This window comes from Aphelocoma coerulescens, chromosome 8 (assembly GCF_041296385.1).
Source record: "Aphelocoma coerulescens isolate FSJ_1873_10779 chromosome 8, UR_Acoe_1.0, whole genome shotgun sequence".
NCBI lineage: Eukaryota > Metazoa > Chordata > Aves > Passeriformes > Corvidae > Aphelocoma > Aphelocoma coerulescens.
Window position 1 is genome coordinate 30,572,953 of NC_091022.1, and position 19,150 is coordinate 30,592,102.

The window sequence follows — 19,150 nt, forward strand, 5'->3', positions numbered from 1 at the left end:
ATCCAAGTTACATGAAATGTCAATTAAATCAACCCTAATCTCCCAAATACATTTTTTTATTGCCTGATTGATGAGGGCTGCTCTTAAGGTCATGAATAGTTTTCACTCTCACAAAGGACTGCTGATTCCTTTATACGTGTCCACTAAAAACACAGAAAATCCTTCAAAATGTCTGGCTCTGTTTGCTTCCAGGATCTAGATGAAGTGAGTGTAGGACACAATGTGGTCTAATATATTACTTGATGTATAAACAATACTGTACATTTCAAAACAAACAAAAAAAACAACAAAAAAAAAAGATACTTAAGACTACAATAGATTTAAACTGTTTTATTTTCCAGAGGCAAAACTCTATATAACGTCTTTGTTTTCTTTCCTATAGCAAGTCCACATGCAACACCATCGACTCTTCATTTTCCAACATCACCCATTATTCAACAGCCTGGGCCATACTTCTCACACCCAGCAATCCGCTATCATCCTCAGGAGACTCTGAAAGAGTTTGTCCAACTTGTCTGCCCCGACGCTGGTCAGCAGGCTGGACAGGTGGGGTTCCTAAATGTAAGGAAGCCGTTTTTCTTTCTTCAGAAGTGTTTGTCCTATGTAAAAATTAACCACGGGGTTATTTTAACAGCATGTCGCCTGCAGGAGCACACCTGGGATAGCTGCTGGAAGGGAGGAAAACAGAAAAATAATAATGCTGTGCTGCAAAAGTATTTTAAAAAACAACAAGAGACCTCCCCAAAAAACTGCTCAACCACATTGTGGTGAAAGTAGCTTAAACTGTCAGAGAAGCTGGTGCTTCAGTGACCTGCTGGGTCCCCCCACAAACGACTTTGCTGCATGTGTTGTAACCCTTGTGGAACCAGGGTTAACAAAATACAAAGGCAGAATAATTTTTATTAATTATTTTTGAAGTTCAGGGGAGAGTGGGGGGGGGAGGAGCAGGAAAAGGGAGGGTGAGAAACAGATGTTTCAGATCAGCTAAGTTCATTAAAAAAAAAAAATACTGCCTTATAGCACTTTAGATCAAGTTGACCAGTACTTGAACTCAAGATGTTAAAAGTACAGTTTATTATGGTTTGTTATTTCTGTAAGCAGTTATCTTTTCCCCTTATCTCTATGAAAAATTAAGCAGAGTTCCAAAGCTTCAAATAACCATTTTCTTTTTTTTTTAATCAAATAAAGTGAATCATCTTGCTATTATTGAAATAGCATTCTGGACGAATACAGAAATTATAAATTTTATGTAAATCAAATCTAAAATAATGCTCTGAATATTTCATGAAATGTAATGCATGTAACTTTTTCCAGCCAATGAAGTAATAACTTGCAAAATTACTGCTTCTCTCCTGACATACATAGGGCTGAAAGTGTTAATGAGAATTAGTTTAATTATTAGAATCTAATTTATTACACTTATTTAATAAGCTGTATTGTTCCCAGTGTTTTCCTTTCCCCAGCAGAAAAACTGACTCTACTTATTCCAGCCAGTCCTGGCTTTGAATAATGTCTGCAATATGTTAGCAGATACATTTATGTCTAGACAACAAATCAATACAGTGCTTTTCTTTTTCCTTGAGTATTCATTTGCTTAATTTATCCCAAACCATTCAGCATTATGAACTGTTAGCACACTCACAATGAACAGGCAGCGGGGGTCTTCTTGGCAGGAAAGGGACCTAATTGGGAGACAAGATAGTGTTTGAGAGATGTCACTAATATATTAGTTTATTAAAGGTGCTGGATGTTGGAAAAACAAACATCCCTGAAGGATTGCTTCTTGCTGCAAACTCTAGTAACTGCAGTCTTTGAAGTCTGTAGGAGTGCTGTAAAGTTAAATGCAGATGAACTTGAGTCTTATTTATCCCCTGAACCATTTTTGCTCTAGCACAAGTGTGATTTGCACCTCCACGACTTTAAGGCCCTTTGTCAGTGCCAAAGCAGGTGAAATGAAAATAAAGTCCGAAGTGTTTTGCCAGGATGAGTATTTTGTCCCCAGCAATTCAGGCTAATGGAAACCCTAACAGGAATGAAAATATTATTTTCTTTAGCAGTACTTAGAATATGGATCTGTGTTTAAAGCTGAGCTTTTATCATCAATGGAAAAGGCAATGTTCAGTGCCAGAAGAACTGCAGTGAGATCAATTTGTAGAGTGCTGTCGAAAATGATCTCATCATTTTTGTCACTAAAAGGAACACCTGATTCACAGCCTGTCCTACTTTCTCTTTATAATGGTATTTGGCATCTATCTGTATGGTTTTCAAGTGTCCAGGCTGGGTTACATTTAAAATGTAAACTTAATAAGCTGGAGGGAGGGTTGGCATGTTTTTCTAAGCCTGATTCCTGTTTTTGTGATACTTGAAAACACTTTTACTTATGGACACATTTTTCTGGTGATTAATTGAAAGACCACACTCATATAGCTGATCTCCTTCAGCCTGTGACTGACCACATCCCAGACTAAAGGGAGGGTGGTTTTTTCTCCCAGTGTGTAAAAATGAAGCTGTTCTAAGTCATTTCTCCATATGATCCTAATGGCAGCTAAACCAAGAGCTACACTATTGCTAACTCAAAAGGGATGTGGGAGAGCAGTTATTTTAATATACACTCATTCATTTTCCTGTAATAAGATATCAGCATGATTTTTAAGACCACCAAAAACGCTTGTTTTTTCTCTTAATGAGCAGTATCTTTAAGAAATTTACACTCAAGTCCTAGGCACTGATATCCTGAGGGTATAACAGAGGTACGAATCTGGAGGCTTTTAGGGGTCAAAACACTGCTTCACCTCTCACTGAGCATGGCTTAGTGCTGCCAGAAATGTAAAGAGGAGTAGGATTTAATCCAGGACAGTTCAGACAAGCTGCTCATAGGACAAGTGTTTAAAAGCCAGAATTTCCATAGTTTCACAAGGCTTACAGAGTTTGAGACACAGTTTCTTGAAGTCCATGGAGAATTTGAGCCAGCAAATTTCTTTGCCACCTCTCAAGTAATTGTAAATGTATTGCACATTGTTTTCAACTAGATTGTTGTTACTGGAGGTTCCTAATAGCTGATTTTTAGTATAATTTTTGTCTGTTTGCTTGTTTTTCGGCAGCCCAATGGTAGCAGCCAAGGCAAGGTGCACAATCCATTCCTTCCTACCCCAATGTTGCCACCACCACCTCCGCCACCAATGGCTAGGCCTGTGCCTCTGCCAGTGCCAGACACAAAACCTCCAACCACATCAACAGAAGGAGGGGCCACCTCTCCCACTTCTCCAAGTAAGTATAGACGCAGCGGGATCCAAGGGCTACCGGCACCGCCGGCACTCGGCTGTGCAGGGATGAGGACTGGACTCATCTTGGGAAGCAGGAGAGCTCTCTGCTCTCCATGATGGACAAAATTCTGAGCTGCTCCTGTGTTAGCAGGGAAAGCCTTAGCTTAAGGTTGCAGTTTTATTTTTGACTCGGTTGCCATTTCACATAGCCATGTGTGAGGGAAATCGAGGCCGGTGGCTCAGCTGTGACACAGAGCTTGGACCTTTGGGATCTTGTTTGCTGCCATGAGGACTCAAATTGACATCCAATCCCTGGAAGTGTTCAAGGCCAGGCTGGATGGGGCTCTGAGCAACCTGATCTAGTGGAAGGTGTCCCTGCCCATGGCAGAGGGGCTGGGACTGGGTGATCTTCAAGGTCCCTTGCAACCCAGACCATTCCATGGTTCTGTGATAAGCTGGTATCTCAAGTCAGGCTTTAGAGGATAGACCCCACATGGAAGTCAGGCAATCTCCTTGAAAACACAGCTGCTCATCACACTGGGCTAAACTAACAACCCTTTCCAGGTTACTTCAATTATTGTTCTTTTGGGAATGAATCTGCCTAGATTAACCCAGACATCTTTCCCTTACACCTTGGATTTTAGGCAAGAAGTTTTGGTATGTCTTAGGACCAGGGAGAGAGCTCTAATCCTCTCCCACCACCCACGCGGCTCCCATATGCATTTTGTGTAGCCACAAGTCAAATATATGAATTCCTGGATACACACTTGGGGATACCACTTTGGAGTCACTCTTCTGGGAAACAAATGCAATTCAGCTGTGTCCGATGCTTTAAAAAAAGTCTGGACGTACAGGGAGTTAATTGTGAAATGATTTAATGAAGCTATGCTCAAACTGACATTTAAAAACAAAAGGGAAGCTTTCAGTGCTTTAATGGCAACTGTAGGGGACTTGTTCCACAGTGAAGGGAGTCCAAATAACATCCACAAACAAAAATCAATCTAATCGAAAGAGCAAATCCCTTTGTGTGCTTTTCAAGCTTATTATTTAAATGCTATATGCAACCACTGCTTGATGTGCAAAGAGGTACTCACTCTTCAGACCAAGTGAAGCCTAGGTTTTTAAAGCTTTATATACTGTTCAGGAGACTTGCACAGGTTCCAGGGGGCATTTTTAAAATCTGGTAGTTCCTCAGAGGTTTTCATTGCCTTCTGCTACACGATAGTGCATCAACTGCAAACTCAGCAAGATGCTCTGGCTCGCTTGGAAATTGTAATGGGTTTTAGTATGAGACAGTCTGGTAAGATTGTGAACACGATGTTCTAGAATCAGGACTTCACGAATTGATCAGCAGATTTTTGTTGAGTGAAGAAGTTGATTCATTCCGTCCCCTCCGCTCCTCTTTCTGACCTTAGACCAACACTGGTGCTATCAGAACTTTTTGAGGGGACTTTCAAGTCCTATCAATAAGATTCAGCGGTGGGATCTAAAAGGTTAATGTTTAGTCATAGTTATCACTGAACACAGTCAGCAATGCCTTACTATTTCCTTGTCTTCAGAACTGGGAAAAACAAAACTAGGTCAGTGTGTACTTGTCATTACGGTTGTGACTCAGTTTACTGGCAGTGCCTGGTGTCAAAAAGAAAAAGATTCCCAACAACATTTTAGCAGTAATCTTAATTTTTATGATACTGTGATTGTGTAAACAAGCTCAGAGTGTGTCTGGCCGGATTCTCAGCTGGCAGAAAAATGGGCATTTCTCCTCTGAAGGGAGCAGGACATCCATCGGTGTCAGCTTGGGGCTGGTCACTGGGCTCTGTGTTCAGCAGACAGCTGCCACGTTAATTGGGAATGGAGGTTTTCTCAAGAGCAGACAGTTAATGGTATTTAAACAAAAGATTAGGAAAATAATTACTGTTTGTTAATTAGCCACGCTGATGTCTAAACATATAGTTCTGTACATACTCAGGCATGCATCTTCCTTTTGGTGAGGGGTTTGAATAACAGGGACTCGAGTTGTAAAGAAGCATATAATTTAATTTAGGGACAAATTTTACAGAAAAGTAGATTATAGGAAATATTTTCTAAGAAAAAATATGACATATAAACCAAAGCCAGTGGAAGTATTGGCTACATAAAAAGCAAAGCAAACTGAAGTTTCAGGCGTCGCAGCCAGGGTTTGCCAGGAGGACCCACTGGGCTCCATTCAGTGCGTCAATCAGGACCAACCCTCCATTTCCCTCCGTGTTTATTTTTTCCTTAACTAAATATTAGCCTTCAAATAGCAAGTGCAGATTCACCAGAGTTCCATAAAAGCTGCACAAAAAGGTGTTTTCCATGGTTACGAGCTGCTGGAGCGCACCGGTTCTGGGAGTGTCGCCGGGCTATGGCTGACTGCCCTGCAGAGCTTGAGGATATTGGAAAGTCACTTATGCAACAAAGGCAAGAGCCATGCTAAATTTTGGCCAGACTGTCTCCTTAGCCATGTGGAAGAGAATGAACCCTCCCCCCCAAGGAAATGGTGTGAAAGGGATTGGCATTTGCTCCGTTCTCCTTCCCTTTTTTGGTCTAGGAGAAAGCCCTCAGCAGAAACAAAATGCAGTCACGGCCCAACCAAAAATTGGAATATGGCCCTCCTGAGGGGTGCAGGAGCCAGGAGCAGCTGTTCAATACAGCATGGCCTCCTGGGAACGAAAGCTAAAAATCACAACAAGGTGGTTAATGATTCTCAGAGCAATAGTGAAACTCTCCAGCTGTGACATTAACCAAAACATGAACATTAGTGCTGTCCAAGGAAGGAAGAGCCCCTGGAGATGCACACTGGGGATTTGCCACTACTGGGTGGCCAGGCATGCTCTGGGAGCTGACAATTTCAGCTGCGAATCCTATCCCTTTGGAAAGCCAGCATTTTCCTCAGTCAGATGACACAATGGAAATGGGATTCACGAGGTTTGGGGAGGTTCATTTTTCCTCCACAGAAAGCGTTTTCAATAGAACACATCTTTGATATCAGAATCAGTCCCAACATTATCTTATCTCAGATCTCTTCTTGATTTTCTTTGGTTGGTAACCCATTACAAGCATAACACAATATTTTCTTGAACTTGGCAGTTTTGGGGTTTAATATCTCACTGCCCAAAGCAAACACCACCTCCACTACATTCTAGTTGGTTTTATCACTATCAAAATTGAATCATTCCAGAGCAGAGTCTAAGATACTGCCATCATGTACACCCTGACTTTTAAACAGCTTTTTTAAACAAAGTGTTATTTTCTGAGATTCACAACTCTTAACAACTTTAACGAACTCATTACTGGTTAATGTCCCTTTGAACAAAGGAGCTTTCTTGTTAAATGGCCTTTGTGTCAGGATAAGAATGATCTTGTGGCTGTAGTACAGGATTCATAAAGCCAAGTGTCGGCTCCTGCCCTTGGGTTACAACAACCCCGTGGAACTCTCCAGGCTTGGGACAGAGTGGCTGGAAAGATGGAAAAGGACTTGAGGATGCTGGTCAGCAGCAGCTGGACGTGAGTCCAGGTATGCCCAGGTGGCCAAGAAGGCCAATGTCACCTGGCCTGGATCAGCACTGGTGTGGCCTCAGGACCAGGGCTGTGACTGTCCCCTGTGCTGGGCGCTGCTGCGGCCACACCTCGAATCCAGCAGTAAAACACTGAAGTGCTCTGGAGCGTGTCCAGGGAAGGGAATGGAACTGGGAAGGGTCTGGAGCACCAAGGAGCAGCTGAGGGAGCTGGAAAGGGGCTCAGCCTGGAGCAAAGGAGGCTCAGGGGGGACCTTGTGGCTCTGCACAAGTCCCTGACAGGAGGGGGCAGCTGGGGGGGGGGGGGGGGGGGGGTCAGGCTCTGCTCCCAGGGAACAGGGACAGGAGGAGAGGGAACGGCCTCAAGTCACACCAGGGGAGGTTTAGGTTGGATATTGGTAAAAATTTATTCACAGAAATAGTGGTTGAGCACTGGAGCAGGGGCAGTGGTGGAGTCCCCATCCCTGGAGGGATTCAAAAGCCATGTGGATGTGACACCCGGGGACATGGGTTAGTAGTGGCCTTGGCAGTGCTGGGGTAGGGGTTGGACTCAATGATCTTAAAGGTCTTTTCCAACCTAAACATTTCCGTGATCCTGCAATCAGATTGGCTTTCTCTCCCTTCCTCTGCTACGCATTGACTGAGCATCTTCTGGGCAAGTTTGAGCTTTCTGTTTGCTCCTTTCCCCATCCATAAAAAAGAGGGTTGATTCTATCATTCAATTTGCTAAAATTTGCAGTTCCTGCTCAGATTCTCAGCTGCAGAATGCACTGCAGTAGGAATTGTTCTACTGCACCACATTCTTCCAGTTAATCCTCTTGCTATGGCATGAGAAACAGGACAACTCTTCACATCAAACACATCTGTCATCCTGATCTGTAAAAGGGAGACCAAGAGGTACATTAGGTCATCACTCACCCAAATCATCTTTCCCAAACAGAATTTTATCCTCTTAATCCAGAACCATGATAAATTACACACTCTTAATAGCAATTATTTCAGGAAAGTATATTTAAAAGTAACATTTCCCTACTGCAGGCAACTTTAAAACACACAGCATCCCCAAAACTGTTTGTTTGTCTTGTCTTTCATACAATTTCTTGCCATTTTGGCTAAATATCAAAGCTGTCTGTGTGAGCAAATGTTCTTTCTCTGCCAGCCCCTGTTTTGCTTGTTCCTGAAGTGAAGCATCATACCAAATTTGTGGCATCACCTTCATTTCCTTGGCTGTGGGCTATGATGTTGCAGACAATCCTTAGTGAATCCCAGTAGCAGAAAGAGCAGGCTGGGCAGGAAGCTGTTTCTGTTCATGCCCAACGGGACAGCTATCAGCTGATGTAAACTCGAGTAGGTCTGTGCAATTCCCATGGAGCAAAGCTGATAAGATCTGGAGAAGATCTGCCTAAGAGACCTGGCTGCTGTTCCTTGCTCCTTTCCATGCTTTGGCTTTTCCCAGACTGGAGTTTGAAGACCCCAGCATAAGCTTAGCTTATATGTATGCTATAATACAGTGTGACCCAGCTTTATCCAGTGAGACAGTTTGCCCCATCCTAATTTTGGAGCAAAGTCTAGGGATCAGACTTCCAGGAATCCCACTTCCATGTCAAACAAGGGTATTTATCTGAAGACAGTAAGATGCAGCTGGAAGTTGATCATGGTCTAAGCAACACTCAGTACTTGTGTCTTTTACTGAAACAAATTTCCCCCTAACAGGGGAATGTGTGTTCCACATCAGCTTAATATTCCGAGCCAAAATGGCCCCTAACAATCCGCAAACATCCCGGGACATTTTACAACGAAGAGGGAGCAGCACCTTGGGAGAGTCCAGTGTAAATCCTCTGCATATTTGTCATTTTGGTGCTCTTCCCCCCTTGGCTCCAGCAAGGCAGTTATATGACCTGAAGGAAATACCAAGCTGACATCCGAGTATTTTCAGAAAGCAAGTTAAACATCGTTTGGAGCGGAAGGAAGGTATACATAGCAACTCACCCAGCGAGCTTTGAGGGGACTTCTGTGCATATTGCACACTTTTCAAATGCTTTCGAATTTTTGTTTGAACAGAGAAGCCATTTAAGTCAGCATTCTGCTGGTTCCCCTTTGATTTTCTACCAAATATCACAGCAAAAGTATCTGCCAACTGGGAACTGTAAACAAGATCTTGAGTTCCTTCCCTTCTGGGTGGAACTTACCTGCTCTAAGGGATTAAATGGCCTCTCCACTCAATCTGCTTCCTTAAAAGTAGACCAGGAGAACCAAACAACAGATGTTTGATTTTTGAGCTCTAAGTTAATTTTCCCCACTGCAGAAGGAATTCTTAAGTCTTGCACAACATTAGTTCATTAGTTAGTTAAAAAAAAACCCTCCACAAAGAACAGCACAGAAGAATCTTAATACATGGCACTAGCAACAGGGAAATGTCCTTTACAAATGTGTGGATTCTCTGAATTATTAACCAAATTGACATGGTAAAAAGGTGAGGAGAACATCTCACCAGATCTGCTCAGTTAATTTCTTCCTTGATTTGCAGGTATGAGTAACACCCAGTGTACCTGTTTGTAATATTCAAGCTGCACCACAATTTGCAAAACTATCTCAGGAAGATGAATTAGTGTACTTAAATTCCTTTAAGACTATGTGAAGGAGAAGTGTTCCTTGCATGATTTTTGCATGTGTTAGCTTCTTGGAGAGGAAAGATCACCTCACCAGAAACAAGTGGGAAAAATTCCTTGTTACAATCTCCCCTCATATCAGCAGGAAATGAAGATATGCAGTTCCTGGGGTGATTTCAGGGAATCTTGAGAAAGGGAAGTTTTCTGATGAAACTGTAAGAACTAAGAGGCTTCACAAGATGTTTGTGAACTTGGGCAGAGAGGGGAGGGAAGGATGTGGTTCTGCATGTTCCTAGACTTGGGAACTCCTCACCCAAGGGCTTCGTGGGATGCAGAACATCCACATGGGTCCAAGTGCAGATTGGGCATTCATCAGTGAGAAGTCCCTCCAGGGCCTTAACTACAGGAAGTCCCTGAGCTGGAAATAATCAGAGCTGGGAAAGAAGAGGAGAAAGTAAATATGTGACCTGTTTTGGTTGCATTTGCTTATAGCTTCTAAGAGAGGTGACAATGGCTAAGGTGGAGCATTGGTCTGATTTGGCACAGTCTTAATGTTTTCTCCAGTGTAATAACCTCTTCACCAAACATTTGCCTTCAGAAAGGCAACAGGGTTTCCTCCACACAGCCAACTCAGTGTCTTCTCTGCCTCTTAACTCGCTCTACTCTTCTGTAACGTTGAGGCCTCAACATTATATTTAGCCTGACTGGAATTTGGCAAGTGACTTTCCTTTTACTATTGTTTTTTTGTCTCTTCATTGGATAGTTAGGTTGTCTGGGGATTTTATTCAACAGATTGCATTCCCACAAATATATTCAAAATAGACAGGAGCCCTCTTTGTATTAAGGCATCTATGTAGGTTATTTGAAATTAGATGTAAACATGCAAAAAACTGAGGAAGGGAAAAGGTTGTGTGAGGGTTTTAAAACGAGAAGAAGACGAAAAATGCATTGAAAGCTTTTGGATGTGGAAGTACGTGGCATTGTGGACAGTTGCAGTGGAGAATATAATGCAACAATAAAATCATTAAAGTACTTCAAGTTTGGAAGTAATCTGGGTTCTTGGCTTGCATTGCATTTAATAGCTTTACATTTATGGGAGCCACTCCAGTTTTTAAAGGCAGCTTCAGCCTTCAGACTGATTGCACTTACCACCCCAGTGAAACTGCAACCCATTAATTTTTTACCGAAAGGATCTTCCTAGTTTGTCAAACACATCAAGTGAACATTTTAGAGTGCAGACCACAGCAGTATGAAAACCAAAACTTTATATCCAGAGAGAATGCTGGATTAGCATGAAATAAAGGGTCTGAATCTGTTAATGAGCACTTTGGTATTGCTATACAAAACTCTGTTAAAAATAGAGATACCAGACATTCCAGTGAAAACAGTCAGGACCTGCAGGAATCTCCTGTTCCAGCCCATCATGGAAAGGCCTGCAATGGTTCTCCTTCAGGCTGGAGAGCTGCACACCCTCCCCTGCGCCCACGTTGTGGCTGTCCCCTCTCCCAGCAGCCCAGTCCCCTACATGTTGATACCCCTCACCATTAAGCCCAAACCTTTCCAGTGTCTCAAACCAAACTCTCGCTCTCTAAAACGTTTGCACATTTCTATGTTAAACATCTGCTTAGGTGGCTCTGAGACAGTGTGTTTTGGTGTTGTTCGTGTGCAATCTAGTGCCGCTTCCTCAACGCATGTGTCCCTTCCCTTCACAGCCTACTCGACACCCAGCACCTCCCCCGCAAACCGATTCGTCAGTGTTGGACCACGGGATCCAAGCTTTGTAAATATCCCTCAACAGACTCAGGTGGGCCGCTTTCGACTTCTCTGTTTGCCTGCAGCCTCTTCTTCTCCTCCTCCAGTGTCCTCTAACGTGTCCCCGCGGAGCAGCTGCACTGCCGCTGTCACTTCACCCACATGGTCTCAGTAACTACAGTGAAATGTCACTTGCAGTTTGTTTGTCTGTTGTGGTTTGTTTTTTTTTTTTGGGCTTGTGTGGTAATAACGCTGCTTTCGTAACTGGAAGGGCCTCTCTCGCTTTCTAAGGTGTTGGCTCCCAGCACGCAGTTGTTTGCTCTAGGGCCGGGATTTCAAAGGCTTTGGCTCCAACCTGCTCCCCAGGCACTGCATTAGGTGTGTTTAGATTAGATGGTAGGGAGAAATCCTTCCCTGAGAGGGTGGGGAGGCCCTGGCACAGGGTGCCCAGAGAAGCTGTGGCTGCCCCTGGATCCCTGGCAGTGTCCAAGGCCAGGCTGGACATTGGGGCTTGGAGCAGCCTGAGATAGTGGAAGGTGTCCCTGCCCATGAAACAAGATGAGCTTTAAGGTCTCTCCCAACCCCAACCAGTCTGTGATATGCAAAAGGAGCTCAGAGAGACTCATCAGGTAACAGTGCCCCGTGGTCCCCCACCAGACACAACGGGAGACTGCTCCAGTGACTTCCATGTAAAAAAATACTCAAATTCCTGGTTGGTCATTTGCATGGTGGGCTTTGAGCGAGCAGGAGATTTTGTAATTGTGAGCACATCTGTTTCCTTACACAGAGAGAAAAAAGTCCAGTTGAGGCAGGCCTATAAAGCTGGGTTAGCTGAATTCATGGTCCTGCTATGGTCAAATCAGAAGCTCAAGTAAACATTTGTGTTTCTTTAGGAGAAGGACGAGATTTAAATGTGCTTTTTCCAAGCTGTATCAAATTCCCAGGGTCGATTAAGAAAATAGTTGTTGGCAGTTTTGTTAGCAGCTAATTTGAGCCAGATGTTGAAAAAATTGAGTCTGGGCTTAATATCACGTTATCATGGGGGGGAAGGTATAAAAAAGTGAGCAGAGTTAGTGCTTTAGGACAACTGTAGTTTATAGTTTGAAGTGATTGCTTGACTACGTTGCAATTCTTTTAAAGGTCAACTGCACAAAATATTTGTGATTTTGTTTTGAGCTGGTTGCAATGACTAAAAAGTAATAATTCAAATAACTAGCAAACTGGGCATTACTACCCTTAGCTCTTGTAAGTTCTTTCGAATGGTTTATAGGCTTCTGAATAATTAGTGTGCAGATTAATGGCTGTCACAAGCCACAGTAGGTGCATGAAGACAGACTCCTCGTTGTGATGGCTTCAGCACCTCCAGTGTCACTGAAACACAGGTCACTCATTCCCAAAGATTTTCAGTTTACAGGGCTGCAAGCAGCTGCCTGTGAGCACAGCGTGGTTTTTTGCTGTCTGTTCCTTGTGTACAATTTGTTAGGGGCTTTAGTTTATAGCTCTGTGCACAGCACAGGTTAAACTATATCGAATCTCAAACCTTCTCTGCATTAAATAGGGTCACAGAAAGTACAACAGCAATGCAGAGAGGGGTTTAACCCATCAGATTCTGGGGGGGTATTTTCATGCCTTAACAAAACTCAGCCTGCACCCTACTTTTCCAGCCTTGTTCTTTATTGGGTTCATGTGTGCGACAAGTGTTCGTGCACCTTCACATTTAAATCATATTTCTCCAGTTGTTTTGGGAGCAACTGGAATACACAGAAATACGCTGAAATCAGGAAACAGGAATGTTAAGGTGCACTGCTAAAGTCCTTAAGCACTTGGTCTTTTCCTTCATAGCTCAGGAAACCTGAAACCCTTTAGAGAATGCTACTTACCTTTTCCAGAAGACTTGAAAAACTCCTAGTTGGTAAATTGATTATGTAGTAAGACACAACAGTATTAAGTCTCCAGAAATATTTAAAACTTACTTGCATCCTGCAGCCTAAGTTTCCCAGCTAAGTTTGTTGACTGTAAACTTTTATCCTCCTTATTTATGACTTAAATCATTTTAAAGTGCTCTAGCGTTACTTTAAGTGCTCCTCTGTAATGCAGTGTAGTGAATAACAATGCTGTACAGTGAAAAACAATACTCAAGCACAGCTTTCAATTAAAGTCTAACATGCTGCAGTGGGCAAGGAGACTGACTTCCAGTCTCTGACTCCAGCTGCATCTCCCTGCTTCTATACATCATTACACCACCACAACCCACTTGATACTAAATATATAATTTATCAGCAAACTCACTACTTATTCATGAAAGAACTCTGAAGATGACTGTGCTTTGAGTCAGAGAAGTGAGGTAAAAGTGCTAACTGCAATGATTTGGGATTTATGTAGCATTCCTCTAAACAAAGACAGGCTTTTGTGCTCTTTTTGCAGAGCATTAGTGTATAGAACAACCACTTAGGATATTTTCAAAATGAAAATGTAAAAGCACATAGGACTGTGTTATAAAAAGCAGCTGGGGTGGCTCCTTTCCATCAGGATCTTTATAATACATTCAGAGTCAGGCTAAGATACAGGTCCTGAGGACTACTACCTGCCAGGGACACAGCTCCCTGAGACAAGAGGAAGCAGGGAACACTCTGAGCTTCTGGAAGTTAAGCTTAAATATAAGGGCTAAGTGACTCTTTACTGCTGGAACAACAAAATAAAAATGAAGGCTGTATCTGAACATCTGCTTTTCAAAAATTATGGTCCAGCTACAACCCATATGAAAGTATTTTCATCAGCTTTTTGGTGGCTCTGATGTTTTCTTGGTGCAACATTGGACATCATCATCATCACCAGTCTTCAGATGCTGCAGAAATGAGTCTGTGCACAGGAGCAGGTTCCCATACATGGGCTTTCACAGAACATTGGAATAAAATCCCAGGCAAATGTACAACAGCATGACTGGGCTGGGGCAAGGATCATTCTGTCCCGGGCTGTTTCTAAACAACCAAACCCGGTACACACCTTTCTTAATCAGTATTAGAAAAATTATCAGTAGCCGTTTCCATGAGCACTATGTTCTGATTTATGTCATGTTGCGTCAAATATAACCCCTTAAAGGAATTTTATAGAATTTATATAATATTTATAAAAAAGCCATCTTCCTGTGTCAACAAAGGTTGTAACAGGATGACCACTCCATGACAGAAGAGATGGGGAATTAAACAGCTTTAAGTCAGTAGTTCTGATTCAGTAACAAAAGCCCCCAAAGGGCTGTTGGCTTTGCCTGGTTTTAGCAGTTTCCAAACTTTTCAGTTCATTTGTTTCTCCATCCTCTGCTTGCACCATCCATCACTCTGGCACTCCAGTCACTGCACAATTGTCCTGTCTGGGGGGTTATTTGAATCTAAATTTCTGTTTGCACTATTAGAAGCAACACTTGACTTGGCATCCCCTGTATATGTTGACAAAAAGGCACAGGTGTTGTAACCTTTGCTTGATGAATCATTTACTTTTGCTACTTGACTCGCAAGCAATATGGGGGCATCAGCTTTTTAACTGCCTTTTGCATATGCAAATCAGAAATACAGGATGCCTGGGGTACAGGGACTCTGGTTTCAAAAGCAAGTTGGTCTGGACACCTCATGACTAAGTAATAGATACGTCTCTCATATTGCCAAGGACTTGTAATACGGAGAGTGGTAGAGGGATGGGAAAGTCCCATCACATTAATTAGGGACGAGCCTGTCCGTAGCAACAAGGTGAATAAAGGGATCTGAATTTTGGGGTATTTTTATCCTAAAATTAATAGTGAAACACAGGCAATGGGCTGGGAGTGCATGCAGCTGGGAATGCTAAACCAGCAGCCTGTGACCAGGGCTTGCCACTCACCACTCCAAAAGCTGCTTGCTGCTCTCTAATGCCCTGGCTTTGCTCTAGGGTACAAAATTCCTTTAGGGATCAGCGTGCTGTACTCAGAGTGCTGCAGCTCCACTTCACACTAAACATTGTTTACTAGGCTGAGTCCTGTTTGCCACCTACTTAGCCTGCATCTTCCTGGAAATTGTACTTGGAGTGCTAAAAACAGCTCCTGAGAAACACATGCCTGCTCCATCTAATCGCTCCTACCTGCCAGTGGCCCATGTGCCCTGCACAGGGAGGTTATGAGGATGCAGGGAACAGAAACTGCCTCCCACTGCAGGCACCCAGGCAGAGAATCAACCACTTTACTCTGTGAGAAAGTGAATCCTGTAGCCCTGACCAGCTCTTTCAGGAAAAATACCTCTCTAATGTAAACACACTTTATATCAGATCCATCCCAGGTAGTTGCTAAAACTTAGTTAAGCACAAACCCAAATATTTATTCCCTTACCTTTCTGTAGGAAAAGATAAAACTTATTTCTAGAAGAACAGAAGTAGAAGCTCTTCCTGGTTCTGCCTTTGCACAGTGCCCAAGCACAGTCAGATCCTGGGTAATAAGCAAAGGTCTTGTGTTTTCACACTTTCCCTGGTGGGGCCCTAGAGCCACCCAGCTACAAGAGAGCTCTGTCTAGAGCTCATCCTTTATAACACAAAGCAACTGAAACAAAAGGCCTGTAACCTGCCTAGAACACTGAAATAAAGTTTAAGAAAAACCCCAAAAGTTAAACAAGCTTATCTAGGCAGCAAAATAACAGGTATGAAAAACAGCAAGCTCAGCAGAACAGCTTTATAAGGACCAGGTACAAAAATGCACCCTGTGAAATACATTCTTTAAAAGAGCAATAGTAACTTAGGGGGAAATCACTGAAGTTTAGCAAAATGTTTATAGTACAAGGAAATTGCTAACTCCTTTAGATCTGCTCCCGCTCTCCGCCTTTCCCAAATTAGACAGTGGTATCTTTGTAGCTTTCTCCTTTTGGGCTTTTATTTATTTCTAAAAAAAAACCCACCATGTGCCTCAGGTGCATACACAAACCTAATTGTACAATTACTTTCTTTCCCAGAGACAAGGCAAAGCCTGTTTTGCTTCCCTGCAAGCCTTTTAGAGAGCAAACTGCAACCTGCAATTTTTCACTGGCAGCACTTTAAAACAAAGGGCACGAGAAAAAAAATGAGCTGGATGCTGTGTCCTGTAGGATAGCAGATGTGAGCTCTGTCAGACCGGGGGGGAGGCAAATTCCAGAGTAGAGGGTCCTTCTGTGAGAACAGCCAGGCGCTGCTGCCCAGACACTGGAATCTGAGGAGTGTGGTGCAGGTGATGCCCCTCTGCAGGCTGGAGGAGGGGAGGCAGGGAAGCAGCCCCGTAGGTGGCAGGCCCCAAAAGCGTATAGGATCCATAGATCAAAGTCAGCACCTTGACTGGGAAGCTGATGCAGCTCCTCCAGCGCTTCGCTCCCGCAGCTGAAACCGCGGAGCTGCTCTGTGCCCAGGTTCCATTGCCACCCTATGGAAGAAAGAAACCAGTGCACACATTTTCCTCTGGACAAATCAAACGTGTGCCTGGCTTCACAGGGATTTTCCATCCCTGCCGCTCACTGCCACCGTGCTGTGCCCTTTGCCCCCTCCCAAGGGGATGCTGAGCCCGGCACAGCTCCTGGCCGTGTGCTTTATTAATGAGCACCACGGGCTGCCTGGCCTTTCTGCCTCCACACCCTGCTGCCTTCCTCCCGTTTCCCAGAGCCCAGGAATGGCACTGGTCAGACAGGCAGGACCCTGCTGGCCCCGAGGAGGCAGGGGTAGGGGCAGCATTTCGTGGCACTGTGCTGAGCCACCACCTCGCGCCGCACATGGGGCAGGGCAGGGACACCTCGAGGGGTGTGTGGGGGACATGGCAGAGAACATGAGAGGCTGCAGGAACAACACCAAGCCTTTTATTCTGGGGGTTCTGAGCAGAACTATTTATAAGCCAGGTCAGAGCTACTTGTTGCTCAGGGGACTGTCCCTCCTCAGGATCAGAACACTCATCCTCGAGACCGGACGCACTGCTTGTGTCTGAGTGTGAATGGAGATGAAGAACACCAATTTGGAAGCATTTGTTTGAATCAGCCCCCTAAGAATTCCATATTCCATACAGTAACCTCCCTAAGCCAGTACATGTGTCCAATTTCAGCTGTAAAGCACTTTTAAGCAGAGACTTGATTGCTCCTTTTCTTTCTCTTGGCCTGTCCAGCAAATGTAGTGGGAGGTTCAGAACACCATTTCCATGAAGGAATAACATCTCTAGTGTGTAGAGAAGAGAAATTTGCATAGATCAGATATAAAAATACAGTTTTGGGGTGTGGGACTGCTACTCTCTAGAGGTGCTGAAGTTAGAGGGATCACTCTGCTCCCAAACCCTGCAGGGATCTGTGGATTTTCCCATACTGGCAAAGGGAAACGAGGGCTGCTCTACTCCAACACCTGGAGGTCGGAGCCCTCTTATGATCACTCAAAGTTTTGATCTCTGTCCAAAAAGTGTTTTGCTGTTGGACCAGTGGCATCAGGGTACTGACACATGACCTGAATGTTGGTGCTGTGTTTCCTCTTCCACCCGGGACATAGCGATACCATTTTGAACTTGAGGGCGGCCTGGAGATGGCTCTAAAATGAGTCCAGAGAGAGTGTGGAGAGGAAATGCAGTGCCAGACTCTATCAAGGTTCACAAAGGTGACCAGAAATGAGGGTCACTCCCCTTCCCTTCCCTCCCATTCAGCTCAGGGCACAGAGCCCACTTAACTTGCACAGAGCAGGACTATGGAATTCCACTCTCAGGTCAGTTCTTACAAAGAGCTGAGAACAGCACACCTCAAAAAGAAAAGCACATATTGCACTATAAAGGTAAAGATTCACAGAAAACTTCCCAATACCATCATCTGGCTGCATCTTCAAAGTGGACTGGAGCCAAATCAGTCCCAAAATGCCTGGGTTAGTCCTCAGCAGGGGAGATCCTTATTCCTGGGCTTTTTCTTCCTCCTCCTCATAGGCTCTGGTGAACAGTTCAGACTCTTTTTTGGAAACCAGCACTCAGCATCCTATTTCCAGTAGATTCAGCATAGAATTATTTACAATGGACATAGACGAATTTCCCAAACTAAGCAATTAAACTTATTGAGTTTTCCCCCTCCTCACAATAACCAGGAAGCCTGTGCGCAAGGCTGCCTTTCTGTGGGTTTTATGGCCATTACTTATTCCACAGTGGGGGAGAAGAAAGGGAAGAAGTAAGTGTGGGCCTGGTGGGAAGAGTTGGCAAATGCAGAAATATGATGAATGAGCTGGAGAGATTTAATTTCTTACTAAATTCTCTACAAGCTGTGTAACCTTTCTTTAGCTAAACAATTACTCTAAAAGGCAATGATTTTCTGTGTTTTCATTGAAAAGTCTTCATAATAACAATGGCCTATGTTCTCCTTCTTGAAGAACTTCTGCCAAAAAACAGTTTTCTTTTTTCCATTCAGCAGGAAACTTTCTTTTATTTTTATTTTTTCAATCTCATATTCCCTGCTAACATGGATTTACAAGGCCTACAACTTACTGCATGGGGCTGGGAAGAAGTTTCCCCTCAGGCCAAATCATTTTGGTCCATCTCCTTTGTAGGGATTCTTGCAGCTTCCTCCCAAGAGGGCTGCAACCACTGTCAGAGACATAATACCAGACCCAAGTGGCCATTTAAGATGACAAAATGTGACATCCCCTGTGTTCACAGGTCAGGGGGCATGGGAGGGGACTCCCAGATTTGTTTTTCAGCAGACAGGCAGCAGTTCTTGCTGTGTTGTGGTGGGTGCAGTTGAGGGGAGCATGACTTTGGCATGGTGGGAGAGAAAGTCATCAGGTGTTTAAATTCATGGCTGCCAACATGAGAAAATGAAAGTGGAGCTGAACCTCCCTCAGCCACAAGCTCCCATTTAGGGGCTGATCCCTGCTGAACCACAGGGTCCTGTGGCCAACTGGAGCCTTGGAAGGGCTTTGAGGGCGCAGCATGGGCAGAGCACTGCTCACATCCCTATGTTCACACACACAAATCAAGCCAGTCTAGGGCAAGGTTATAGCT

General features: G+C 43.9%; 1 protein-coding gene across 10 annotated transcripts in view; it reads left to right on the forward strand.

The window, feature by feature from the left end:
• Positions 1-19,150, forward strand: part of NFIA (nuclear factor I A) — a 250,083-nt gene that overhangs the window by 208,920 nt on the left and 22,013 nt on the right. For 5 of the 10 annotated variants that reach the window (XM_069023557.1, XM_069023550.1, XM_069023551.1 and 2 more), the window contains 3 exons: positions 383-561; positions 3,102-3,267; positions 11,124-11,215. In XM_069023557.1, coding sequence (XP_068879658.1) covers positions 383-561; positions 3,102-3,267; positions 11,124-11,215 — 437 coding nt within the window. The remainder of the gene's footprint in view (positions 1-382; positions 562-3,101; positions 3,268-11,123; positions 11,216-19,150) is intronic. The other 5 variants (XM_069023548.1, XM_069023552.1, XM_069023556.1 and 2 more) reach the window with 2 other exon arrangements.